At 51.5% G+C, this 12,364-nt stretch overlaps 6 protein-coding genes and 1 non-coding gene across 7 annotated transcripts; 1 reads left to right on the top strand and 6 right to left on the bottom strand.

The window, feature by feature from the left end:
* Positions 1-503: 503 nt before the first annotated feature.
* Positions 504-1,484, bottom strand: BO97DRAFT_406427 (type 1 glutamine amidotransferase domain-containing protein). The gene is made up of 3 exons (XM_025695420.1): positions 1,319-1,484; positions 1,024-1,261; positions 504-969 (listed from the first exon to the last, which is right to left on the bottom strand). The coding sequence occupies exons 1-3, from the start codon at positions 1,394-1,396 to the stop codon at positions 578-580; spliced, it is 708 nt and encodes a 235-aa protein (XP_025550374.1). The 5' UTR covers positions 1,397-1,484; the 3' UTR covers positions 504-577.
* A 901-nt stretch (positions 1,485-2,385) lies between these two features.
* Positions 2,386-2,457, bottom strand: BO97DRAFT_t175. Its single transcript has one exon. It is a non-coding gene; the product is annotated as a tRNA-Glu (tRNA).
* A 292-nt stretch (positions 2,458-2,749) lies between these two features.
* On the bottom strand, positions 2,750-3,626 carry BO97DRAFT_406426 (peroxiredoxin family protein). The gene is made up of 5 exons (XM_025695419.1): positions 3,507-3,626; positions 3,337-3,449; positions 3,101-3,264; positions 2,907-3,044; positions 2,750-2,845 (listed from the first exon to the last, which is right to left on the bottom strand). The coding sequence occupies exons 1-5, from the start codon at positions 3,551-3,553 to the stop codon at positions 2,810-2,812; spliced, it is 498 nt and encodes a 165-aa protein (XP_025550373.1). The 5' UTR covers positions 3,554-3,626; the 3' UTR covers positions 2,750-2,809.
* Positions 3,627-3,800: 174 nt separating this feature from the next.
* Positions 3,801-5,269, bottom strand: BO97DRAFT_406425 (NADH:flavin oxidoreductase/NADH oxidase). Its single transcript, XM_025695418.1, has one exon. The coding sequence runs from the start codon at positions 5,198-5,200 to the stop codon at positions 3,881-3,883; it is 1,320 nt and encodes a 439-aa protein (XP_025550372.1). The 5' UTR covers positions 5,201-5,269; the 3' UTR covers positions 3,801-3,880.
* A 64-nt stretch (positions 5,270-5,333) lies between these two features.
* On the bottom strand, positions 5,334-6,274 carry BO97DRAFT_406424 (uncharacterized protein). The gene has a single exon (XM_025695417.1). The coding sequence runs from the start codon at positions 6,048-6,050 to the stop codon at positions 5,442-5,444; it is 609 nt and encodes a 202-aa protein (XP_025550371.1). The 5' UTR covers positions 6,051-6,274; the 3' UTR covers positions 5,334-5,441.
* A 1,284-nt stretch (positions 6,275-7,558) lies between these two features.
* Positions 7,559-9,064, bottom strand: BO97DRAFT_392803 (NAD(P)/FAD-dependent oxidoreductase). Its single transcript, XM_025693891.1, has 3 exons — positions 8,112-9,064; positions 7,765-8,061; positions 7,559-7,717 (listed from the first exon to the last, which is right to left on the bottom strand). Exons 1-3 carry the CDS (start codon positions 8,952-8,954, stop codon positions 7,574-7,576), a joined length of 1,284 nt encoding a protein of 427 aa, XP_025550370.1. The 5' UTR covers positions 8,955-9,064; the 3' UTR covers positions 7,559-7,573.
* A 1,527-nt stretch (positions 9,065-10,591) lies between these two features.
* BO97DRAFT_454504 (MFS general substrate transporter) lies at positions 10,592-12,361 on the top strand (the record flags this gene model as incomplete). Its single annotated transcript, XM_025699109.1, has 3 exons — positions 10,592-10,743; positions 10,989-11,318; positions 11,375-12,361. 3 exons carry the CDS (start codon positions 10,592-10,594, stop codon positions 12,282-12,284), a joined length of 1,392 nt encoding a protein of 463 aa, XP_025550369.1. The 3' UTR covers positions 12,285-12,361.
* Between the last annotated feature and the right edge of the window lie 3 nt (positions 12,362-12,364).

Here is a 12,364-nt window from a genome sequence, read left to right as displayed (position 1 = left end):
GATACGCAAGGTCTCTCACAATGCTTGAAGAGGTGGCGTTACATGGGATTTCCTACGCTGTCAAAATTAGATCATCCGCGTCAGGTAGCGTCATGAAGGAAGTTTGAGCCGACCTTTAGTTTCACCGGGGCATATCGCTTGCGACGTCGGAAAGATTCGTAGCTACTCGATATGAACTTCCCACCGCTGGGTTCCCAGCGTACCACAAATGATGTAGCTGAAACATTGACCTTAAAGAACTCGATCGGCTTCTGCTGCCTGAGCATCGACTGTGCGGGCAGATATCGGCCGGTTATAGAAAGGATATTGCAACATCGGTGGTACCCGGTCTATAGTAAAAGCGATGCACTCGACAAGCCGCGCATATCAATTAAGGGCCGTTGAAAGTATCTAGACATGGATTGTGGTTTCTAAGATCGCAAATATGGAAAGTTATGATCGAAGTGCTTCTCCTCGTGTAACTACTTGTACAGTGTAAGTATCAAAAGAATGTCGACGGAGTATTCTCAATAATGAATATATATTATCATTAATTAGACTTATCAGGTCATCACACATAAGTATCGCACATCACCGATTACAATCCGAGAGCATTGAGGATGGCCTTTCCAACGCCAGTAGCACTAGCCGGGTTCTGGCCAGTAATCACGATACCACCAAGACCAGCAACATTGGAGACGACAACCTTCTCTCCCCAGGGCTGCTCGGCTTTGACATACTTGCCACCGGAGACGCGGTTGAGCTCGTCCTCCAGCATGAAAGGCATGATGGGGCTAAGGCCAACCTGGTCCTCCTCGGTGTTGGAGAAACCGGTGACGTCCGCACCGGCAAGCAGGGGCTCACCAGAGGGAGTGGTAGCGTTGACAAGAACAGCAGGACCGTGGCAGACGGCGGCGACGGGCTTCTTAGCAGCAGCGAACTCCTGGATCAGAGCCAGGGAGGTGGCGTCGCTGTGGAGGTCGTACATCGCTGGTTGCAATCAGTAAATTGTCAATCTACACAGTGGCAGGACAGGTGACTTACGTCCGTGACCACCGACGTAAAAGATGGCATCAAACTCGGAGACCTTGGAGGCAACATCGGACAGCTTCACAGTGTTGGTCCAGAGGGCCTCCTGCTCCTTCAGGAACTTGGTCGAGACGGCATCGTTCTCGAACATCTTCACGGAGCTGGGGTCGAGAGGGGCCTTGCCGCCCTTGGGAGAGGCAATGACCAGCTCGGTTTTCTCGTGGAGAACATCCCAGGGATGAGCGAATTCGGGCTATTGCTAGGTTGGTTACATTGAAGTCGATCATGTTGTGGATGGCGGGGTACTCACCAGATACCAACCGGTGGGGTGGTTGTTAGCAGGGAAGTGGTCCTGGGAAGTGAGGACAACGAGAACCTTGGGAGCCATGGTAGAAGATGTATATCGAATCTGTGACTAGTTTATAGCGTGAGTGACCGTAATTTGGCTCTCTTGAGACTTATATAGATAGAGCTGGTGCAAAAATGGATGACATCAAGAGCTTAAGAGAGATTATTCAGCAGGAGGAGGAGCGGGAACCGGGCGGGGCACAGGAGACTTTCCTCAAAATCGATTAGTCGGGCTTGGGCATCGGATCGATTTTGGCCCGTGTGGATTCCCTCACCTTTTTTCATCCTCCGATTCGAAACGTGCCACTGCGTTCGTTCAGTTTCCAGAGAACATTGAGCGAAGTGATTGGCTATAGCTTTTCTAGTATTTCCGAATAATGTCTTAAATCCGGGGTTCATGCAAGCTGCTGACACCGCATGGGTTGGTCCACCAATCCCAGGATAAGCAGTCGAAAACCTTGAAGACAAATTTTCGGGCAAGCAAAATGTCTTAACATGACAAAACTACACCCTCTGGCTATTGTGGACAGGCACTTGACATGGGCTCGCTTGGATTGACCGTAAGACAGCAATTGAGTAAAGTTTCCCGTCATCATTAGGACTTTCCCAAGGCATAGAGTATGGGCAATCTCGCATGAAGACTAGAATCGATCTGATTCGAGGGCCGTCTCCAACAAAATTGATATACACTGGGCGATAGCTGGTAATGAGCCTTAAAACAAATATCGAAACTACCTATCATTCAGAGGGGTATTGACTGAATTGATCGATGGCCGTCTCAACTGCTCGACGACAGAGTGGTAATGTGATAAATAGTCTGTAGTCCAAGACGATACATTATCACGGATTCCAAATGAGGAAGACGTCGTCCTTGCACCGTCCTGTTGTAAGTGCCATCACGTACCTTCCCAGAGTAAGCACATCATTACGACAACCCGCTCGGCTCTATCTAACCCTTACTCAAGTTCATCATCAAGAGACAAGAAAATGCATATAGCCACAAAAGTAGTGTGGGGAAAAAAAAAGTAATTCCGATGCGGGGAATCGAACCCCGAGCTGCTGTGTGAGAGACAGCGATGTTGACCATTACACCACATCGGACTTTGTTGAAACATGGAGCAAATTCTATATTAATATACTTAATTTGGTCCATTAATCCTGCGTCTGTAAAGTACTCTTGTACCCTGCTGCTTGGCTAGCTCGCAGTCATAACTAGCCATGTTAGCCATTCTCTACACCTAATCTATTCAAAAAGCACTATATATTATGCTTATAGTGTGGTAACAGTCATGACTGTTATCGTCGTTGCACTACATCAGAGACCGCGTGGCCGACGAGATGATATGTAGTACTGTAAATCAGACGCTCGAGCAATGCCACCTAAGGCAGAAAATAAAGTATGAGAAGTTGTATTCTATAGATTGCTTTACTCTCTTTACTACTGCCCTCATGCTCACAGATGAGCCAGCACAGCATCTGCACCGGAGACCTATGCTGAGAGTTAGTATCAACCCGAGTTTGTCCCGGAGAATCTTGGTTCGCATTGTTACCTTGACGCCCTGCTCGGTCTCAATCTGTGCATAGGTCACCTTTCCGTGGTCGATAATGATCGCGAATCGACCAGTGCGGCCACTGTTCGCCCAGCCGATGGAGTTGGCGAACTTAGCATCAGGGTCGGAGAGGAAGAGCTAGAGCTGTTAGTGTCTTCTCTGGGGGCAGCCTATCCGGTTCGGGGAGCACGAACAATATCATCGCCCTTGATGTTGTTGGCCTTTCCCCAGGCACTCATCACAAACGGGTCGTTGGAAGCAATGACGGCGACTACCTCCACGCCTTTCTCTTTGAGCTTTGGAAGATTCTGGATGTAGCCCGGAACATGGTTGATGGAGCAGGTGGGGGTGAAGGCTCCTATGAGATTCCACTATTGGTTAGTATATATCTTTCCGCGCGGAGAAGAACATGGGGTAAATCATCTCGCACCCGGGACGGCAAACAGAACAACTTTCCTGTCGGCCCATTCTTTTGAAGCGTTGTAGGCGATGGGAATTCCACAGGCTGAGATCTCGCCGCTTTCCTCGGTCCAGGGGATGTACCTAGTGATTGTTTGTTAATTGGGCACTATTGTGATACCAATCCGTACGAGCACATACTGGAACACAACGTCAGCGGGGAAAGAGTCTCCGGGTTTGAGGGCCATGGCGATGATGGGAGAAGGCTGGTGTTGGTTGGGCAAAGTCAATGAAGGAGGGGAAGAGAAAGAAGAGCTTCGAGAGTGCGGGGTTGGCCTTAATAAGGGCGCGAATGCATCGATGAATCAGTGGCTGTTGATGAGTCGTTTGCAGCTCGTCATTCCGATGCGGTCAAGCGCGAGGACCTCGGCGATTTCCGCACCCCGCATGAGATTCATCAACTCAATTACTTAACTAAATACAGACAAGAACTGGTAGCAATCTAAATCGGTGTATTATTCATAATATGCAAGTCTATCTACACAATCATTCCTCATCAGTACCCCTCCGCCTCGTCAGATAGCCCGCCCAAACTGTACGGGCTTTTCCACAGGCACTCCCAGCGTTTTCGCAGCGTTCATCACCCACTCCGGCTCACGCAGGAACTGGCGTGCCAAAAACACCAGATCGGCGCGTGGGAATGATCCAGACAGCGTGGCCTCCGCTGCGCGAGCTTCATCAGCTCCTTCCACGATCTCCTTGGCCTGCTCCGCGTCGGTGATGTATCCAACGCTGCCCACGAGTGTCGGAGCTCCGGCTTCTCGGATCGCCTTGCGCACATGACCCGCCAGGTCAACCTGATAGTTCTTATTGAGGACGATCTTCTGATCCTTGTGGTTGCCAGCGGAGCTGACGTCTACCAGATCGATTCCAAGCTCCGGCAGGTCTGCAACCAGACGAATGGTGCTTTCCAGATCCCAGGAGCCAGACTCGGCTGCCACGGCCTGTCCATCCAACCACTCGGTCGCACTCACTCGCAAGAACAGCGGTGTTCCACTAGGTATCACCGCTCGAATAGCCGCCGCGACCTCGCGCACGAGTCGGGTGCGATTCTCGAAGCTCCCACCATACTTGTCCGTGCGCTTATTGGTAACAGGGCTCAAGAACTGGTGCAGGAGATATCCATGCGCCGCATGAATTTCGAGTACATCGACTCCAGCTCGGATAGCCACCTCAGCGCTCGCAGCAAACGCCTTGACCACCTCCTCAACTTCCTCCGTGCTCAGCGCCCGTGGCGTCCAATGCCCCTCGCCTGTGCCATCCCAGATATGTTCCTTCCCACCTGACGGTCCAACGATATTGGAAGGCCATCCGAATGCGTCTTCATCCACCTTCAGACTGGGCTTCCCGGCCTTAGTTGCCAACCAGGGAGCGGCCACACTAGCCTTGCGTCCGGCGTGGCCCAACTGCAATGCCACTTTGGCACCCTGGGCGTGGCTGAAGCGTACGACCCGCTGGAGAGCTTTGAACTGCTCCGAGTCCGGGGCAGTGTCCCACAATCCAGCATCGTTGGGGGAAATGCGACCGTTCGGTTGCACGGCGCTCGCTTCGACAAAGACAAGACCGGCTCCTTTGAGGGCGAAGTGGCCGAGGTGGGCGATATGGTAATCGGTTAAAGCGCCAATAAAGGGGGAGGAAGGGTCGGGTTCAGCGGAGTACATGCACATGGGCGAAACCACGACACGGTTCTTCAGGGTCACGTCGCGGATTGTCAGCGGGCGGAAGAGCGTCGGTGTGGCGGCATCGCGGGGTTGGACGGCCGCACCGGCATTGTTGGCGGGGGTGTAGTAAGGGGTGTGGTCGGCCTTGACCACGAGAGTAGAGGGGCTGCTCATGGTGGTTCTGAAATGCGACTGTAAGGGATTCTGGCAAGTAAAGCAAATATCATGGTGGGTTCAGGCAGTCAATTGATTCTTATATCTGCGTCTAGCAAGCTTTACAGAATGGCGTCAGAAAAGGTTGGATGATTTGCTGACAAATGCGGTCAGGGCGCATGCATTATTAATTAACTGTCGCAGGGACACTTTGGAAAACATCTCCTTGGAGGTAGAAGCTTTTAATGGTCTTCTGGGTCAGTTACTGCGCGATTTTCTTGATGTCCCACATGAGCTTCTCCAACACTCCCGTCCGCGTTGACCAGATTGAATCGTGGTCGGTGTCCGGCACCACCACTGATTCAAAAGACATCGCCCCTCCAAGATCAGCCTGTGTAAAACAATGCTCAAAGTATTTCTGGCCCTTGGGTCCAATCATGCTATCCTTGTCTGCGAAGACAGCTTTGAGCTGTAAAGCCTCTGTCTGTGGATGCTGCTGTCTATGTTCTTGTTCCGACTGCACCAATTGCCGGATATAAGCCGGGAGATCCTCACAAGCCCCCCACAGCCCCTGCGGTCCTTTCTTCAGACAAACCACCGCCTCATCATTGATGCCTGTGGAGTTTTCTGAGAACAGATACTCCATGGTCAATTTATCGAGGGTTTCCACTGCTTCTACTGACATTCCGTATGTAGCAAGACATCTTTCCGACCCTTCTGGGTCAAGGCTTTTCCCGATTCTGGGCAAGCTGGAAGACATATTCGATAGGAGGCCCGCACTGGCAACAAAGGCTGGCGCTGCTTTGGTCACGGTGAACGCAATGAGCTTGTTCCAATGATTCAATACTCCTTTGGGGAGCATCTGAGCCATTTGCATGGATAGGACGTCGGAATGCTTGGGTTCGACCCATGGGGCTAGTTTGTCAGCGGCATTCAAGGATCAAGCCACTGCGATGGATAATGCAGCTCACCAAGAAGCATTGCAACCGGCTTCTGTGGCCATAGCAAGTTTCTTCTGCGTACAAGCAGATTTAGCAAGTAAATAGTGCCCGCGCTGTGCGAGATGGGCACGACATGCGGGATTGACAAGTAGTCCAGCAGTGCTGTTACGGTTTCCAGCCAGATAGTGACCCTTTGCTCGATGGGAACAGGCGTCGACCCGCCCAACCCGGGACTAAGCTTTTTAGCAATTGGTCTCACAGTGCAATGAGGACGAATGGGGCACAGGCAACCCACCGATCGATCGAGATGATCCTAACCCCGATGACATTCGCTAGATGATCTTTATGGTAAAGCCAGAGTCGATTACCTGCCATACCAGGTACTGCCAGAATGGTAGGTACCGGTGCTTCGTCTGCCGTCTGACGCGGTCCGACATCTGCATACGTCACAATCAGAGGGCCATGATCCGCCGTTGCAGGCAAGACGAATCGCTGGTGGAAGCGTTTCTGCGCCGTGAACTCGGCTAATTCTGTATTGGTTGCCATGAGTGGTGCGGTAGACTAATGTCATCTAGGGAATTGTCCCGAGGATGAGGGAATAATGAATTGAGGCTGCCTGGTAGGGACGCGAGACCACCATTTACTTCTTATACGAGAAGGATTCAACAAAGGCTGAGCCCCCAGGATCCGTAGCTAGGCTGCCGTAGCCGGCCATTCACGAATCATAAGCCACAGCTCCATCGTCTGATACCCTGCGCCTCAATTGCCTCACAACTCAGGGGCCGAGAAATGATCTCACTAAAATATGCCATACGAGACCCGAAGGGACGAAGCGAGGCTCATTGCATCATGGATGTTGTCGACTGTGATCGTCGTCGGGTAATAATATTGTCTTATAACTAAGCCATAAAACAGCGAGAAAAGATCTTAAGTTATGTTTCTATAGGGCTCTGAACTATGCAAGCATTCTCAGCGGCAAGTACTGTACATGACTAGTACTCCATCACAAAGAGATTTGCAGCTCTGGACTGCACAACATGAATGAAGAAGAGCACTCCTGGGATTCGGCTTAATGGTTAGAACCCGGGCGCGCCCGGCTGGTAACCCCACCAAAAAGCCAAGAAGCGGGAACGTCCCATCAACCGAATTAGTCGCTAATCTACCGATTGTAGATCAAGATCCTCAGCCCAAGTACGATTGTACTAGATTTAAAATTGCTCAGTCAAGATGACCGACAGTAGGTCTCGCCTACATATTTTTCAAGTGCGAAAGTTGCAGTGACAGACGTCTAATGGACTGGTTGATGTGTTCAGGAGATCTAGTTGGCAAGAACACCAGGCAAGTATTTGGTATCTTGATACGATACGTCCGCTACCAATAACAAATCGAATGAAGAACCTGAAACCGGTGTTTCGATAGGCCAAGTTCCCTACTGCATATCATCTAGTCTATGTCAAATCGTCTTCTCCTTGCTAGTATCATTGAAGGGCTTCAATCCAAAGTATTTCCAGACACGAGCACTGTCCAGCTCTTCTTTGCTCTTGGTGGAAACGATCAACTCGGCAGACCCGTCACTCATATACATCACACTCTTCTTCTGTGCATAGTTAGCCCTGTATCCCAAAATATTTGTGAATGACTCACCAAGCCGAGCGTGAGCTTTGTTGCACTCTCCCACCAATTCGGCCGATACACGACCAGGCGCTTGCCTTTGATTGCTCGCACGATATTCCGTGCAACGACTTCCGCTTGCTGGAGTGCTCCACGCGCATTCTGCACTGTATTCACCTCAATCACATCTCCAGCTGCATAGATACGGCTGCAGGCCTCATCCGCCAATTGCAGTGAGGGTCGTACCCTGATATGCCCCGACTCAGTGACTGACAAAGGTGATACCTTAGCCACCAATCCCGAGTTTGGCCTTTGCCCAACACATTTGACCTGAACTCATCAGCAACCAAACCACACATGAATTCAAGATTCCAACCCACCAAGCAATCACATTTAACCACCCCACCAGACTTCAACCTAACCTCCCCGGTTAAATTGTGATCACCATCTACCACTCTCTCCCCCAATAGCACTGTCACTCCCAAGCCCTCCAAGCCCTCCAACGCCCTCCGGCTCAAGCCCTCCCCGTACCCCCGATTCAACAGTCTCTCCCTCGAATGCACCAGTGTCACATTCTTCTCCGGATACCGTTCCTTCACATCACCGGCCATCTCCACCCCAGCCGCCCCACCCCCAAGCACAACCACATCTCTCGCCGCACGAATCCTTTCCTGCTCACCCACCAACACCTTCATTCCCTCAACCTTCGTCATCACCCCAACTCGCGACGGTAACCCCGAGGCAACCGCCCCCGTCGCGACAACCAAATACTCAAACTCAATCTCCTCGCCCGATTCCCCAAGCACGACCTTCCCTTGTCCCTTCGGTGCATCTCCATCCGACACAATGACACTACCCACTGACCCGTTGACCCAAGTATACGCCCCCTCCGCCACAGGCGCAAGATACCCCTTGTACGGGATGAAGGCTTTATGCTCGTGGCCGCCCACGACACTGAAGCGGGGCAGGACCCATGTCAGCTGGAAGTGGGAGTTCCGTTCGATGATGACAACGCGATAGCCCGTTGGGACGGTGGAGGCAAGGCGGCGGGCGGCGTGGTAGCCGGCGAAGGAAGCGCCGATGATGACGATGTTTTTGGGGTGAGGCACGGAGCGGTAGGTCAGGCGGTGGAGGCGCGGGGTGAGCACGAGGGAGAGGTGGATGGTTAGTTGTTTGAAGGTTAGGCCCAGGGCTTTGAAAATTAGGAGGAGGGTGGAGAGCATTTTGTTATTCCTTGTGTTTTGTGGTTGCAGAGTAGATTGTTGTGGGGATTCGTTCCACTGGATGAGGGGTTGACATGGGCTGATTTCGGCTCAAATCTCTTTAATCTCAGGGTAGGAAAGCTGGGACTCCGGGCTATATATCCCATGTTCATAATTAGGGGATGAAAGGAATCCCTAGCTCCGAATGAGCTGATCTAGATGGACTCCGGTGCTGCGGCCTGCCTGGTGGAACAACCGGACATCTTATCTGATCCGTTCCGGTGATCGCGAGTTCCACTGTTGGGCCGGACGGGGGATGTCGCGGGCTGGTTATTGGCTGTGCTATACGAGGTGAGCGCTGATAGGTTGGCGGGTGCAGGCGCCAGGAGTCAATCGTGGACACGGAAAAGAGTTCTCGGGGCGGACTTGGGGGCTTGTTATCTCCGTGTTCGGGGAATTGGACGAGCCCTGGGGCTTTAAGGCTCAGTTCCAGGGCCTGGGCTGGTTTGGAACGAGGTAGTGTTGTGTGAGAGTGCAATTCCCAAAGTAGAGTGGCTGATTATATGCTGTCAAGTAGTAATAGTCCGTCCCGTATGATCGTCGAAGCGATAGATAGTATGTTTCGTGACTAAGAACTTCTTGGGGAGAAAAGATAAGTAGTTGAAATGGACGAGAAATGGTCTTTGGCATACTCTGACTCAGGTCGGCCATTTCGTAATATTATGCAGTATTATGAGCATAAACCCAAAACTGCAGGTGATCGTGCTGGCTTGGTGCGTTGGAGGATTCATTGTCAAGTCAAATCACCTGCGGGAAGTATTCTTGGGCAAGGGATAGGTAAGTCATGCATTGAAGACTGTTGCAAAGTGAGACTAAGGGAAGACTACCTAAGTCTGGTAATAAAAATATCTCCGAGAAGACGTACTGTACGCGCCTTATTCGTCATCTTCGCGAGCCCCTTGCATGAGTCGGAACTAAAGAGGAAAGAAAGCCCCAGGCATCGTCCGGCGTGGAATGCTCTCAACATCCCCGCCGTGTTCTCAAGCAGCTGCTTGACCACCCAACCATGGAGGAGAAGCTGTTAGACTGTCTTCTCCAAAAGATCTAGCTCAATAGGTTCGGCCTATTTGAGAATGATCTCGAGGTCGAGCTGAAGGGGAATTCCCCGGAGTTACATCTGAAGTACAAATCATATGGTTCATCTTATAAGACAATCACCTCCACTATTGCCCTGCATATCAGACGTTGGTCACTCATCCCTTGTTGAACCCTCCAAGTCACGGAAAAATATTTGTCAAGCTTCAAGAGCCACTTCTTTGAAGCTTCTCGATGATCACCTGCCGCGTCAGTCTCAGGAGGACGAAGCCTACAGCAGTCACTTCGAGCGTGACCTAGCAAATCTTTTTAACCTCGGAGGACACGCGGTTATGACGTTCGACATCACCAACAAGGGGTGATAGACTTGGCTGCTGTGCCGATCGTCTCAGCATGGCTGGTGAGAAATGTAGTAGCAGTATAGCCTCCATCAGGCATGACCTGGGGTATCTTTCCCGCAGAGCTCTATATGTTCCCTGTGCCCCATGCAATGCTCTTTGCTAACGTCCGAATCCGACACCATGACAGCAAAAGTAACGGCGGTGGTTTCTGATTCTATGGCTATGGACGCATACCTGCTCAAGAATCAGCTTGCGCTAACAGCGGACGGTCAGTACGTCCGCTGGGGAAAATTCAACAAAAAGCAGCCGCGGAACTGGTCGTCCAGCCGAAAGACCTTTGACAGTAGTGTCATATTTCTTCTGGATACTTTTGCGTATGGCAACTTGTCGCTTCCTAACGACGAGATGATTGCTAACTGCCACTAGTACTGCTACAAGCACAGCCGGAGTAATTTCTACCTCTCCGTACGTTTGAATGTTGCTAATGAGCCTAGGCATTAGCGGCTCAGAAAGCCCAAATCGAATACCACATCGCAAGCACGCTGGCAACTTTTATCTTTGTAACATTGTATGGCTTCCCTTTACTGCAAGAAGTGTTCGAATGATACTAACGACACAGATTTCTCGTGGGCCAGATTTTCGGGGCCATTGTCCTTCCGCCCTGGTCGGAGTCGTTTGGCCGCAAAAACCTTTATATTATCAGTTCTGCGGGGAGTACAATTTGTTGCGTGGTTATCGGGGTGACGCATTCGCTGGGCGCGGTGATACCCGCGCGTATAGTTGCAGGGTTCCTTTCGGCGGTTCCATATACTGTTGGTGGAGGTAGCATTGAAGAGATGTTTGATTCGAGGGCGAGAATATGGGTCATATTTCTGTGGACCATTGCTTCGAATTATGGATTACTGCTTGGGCCTATCATGAGTACCTACATATCCGCCCACCTGGATTGGTATGTTCTGGTGTTTGATGAATGTCACTCTACGCTGACACTGATGTTTCCTTTAGGCGCTGGGTATTTTACATTTACGCCATCATATTCGCCGTCCTCACTGGTCTATTTTTTATCATCAGAGAATCACGTCCGTCCCTTCTCCTCTCCCGCGAAGTCGCGCGAATCCGCCACGAGACAGGCAACGAGACCCTGCAGCCGCTCAACCACGACCACACTCCGGACTTAAGAACATTTATCCGTATTTCGTTGTTTCGGCCATTGCAGTTGTTCTTCGGTGAATTACTTATTTTTATTATCGCCATCATGATAGCCTTCGCATTCTCCTTGGTCTACATCTTTACCGAGGCCCTACAACCAATCTACGAGTCCATGGGATACACCACCGCCCAGGCATGTCTGGCATTCGTCGCCATCGGTGTTGGCGTGCTCTTCAGTACCTTCACGCGGTTTCTGGACCACCGGATCTTCGATGCACGGAAGGCCGCCAACCAACCCGTGAAGCCCGAAGACAAGCTGTACGGGCTGGTGATCGGAGCTCCCATCTTCGCTGTGGCTCTATGGTGGTTCGCCTGGACGATCCCGCCGCGCATCACGGATCTCCCGTGGATCGTGCCGACCATTGCCCTCGTGATGATCGGATTTGCGCTCAACGAGTTCGACACAGTGCTGTACGGGTATGTGTCGGATAGCTACTTGAGCTACGCGGCCAGCGGCACAGCGGCCATACAGTTTCTGCGGGCAATGACGTCAGGTATATTTCCATTGTTCACGCGTCAGATGTTCGATGGGCTGGGGGCGAATGTGGCAGTCTCGTTGCTGGCGGCGCTGGCGACGGGATTCTGCGCGGTACCGGTGTTGTTCATGTTCTACGGGGAGCGGATCCGGGCGCGCAGTCGGTTTGCCCGATTCAGTTTGGAGGTGGAGGAGGAGTTGGGGACGACTGGATTGGAGAGAGAGAAATGATTATGGGGGTTGGCTCAGTAGTATGCAAGTATATAACATGTAGGCGGTGGCACGTGGAGATGGGTGTAATGATTGGGATC

This window comes from Aspergillus homomorphus, assembly GCF_003184865.1.
Source record: "Aspergillus homomorphus CBS 101889 unplaced genomic scaffold BO97scaffold_24, whole genome shotgun sequence".
NCBI lineage: Eukaryota > Fungi > Ascomycota > Eurotiomycetes > Eurotiales > Aspergillaceae > Aspergillus > Aspergillus homomorphus.
Note: the sequence above shows the minus strand (reverse complement) of the source record. Positions and strands in the feature narration are given on the sequence as shown.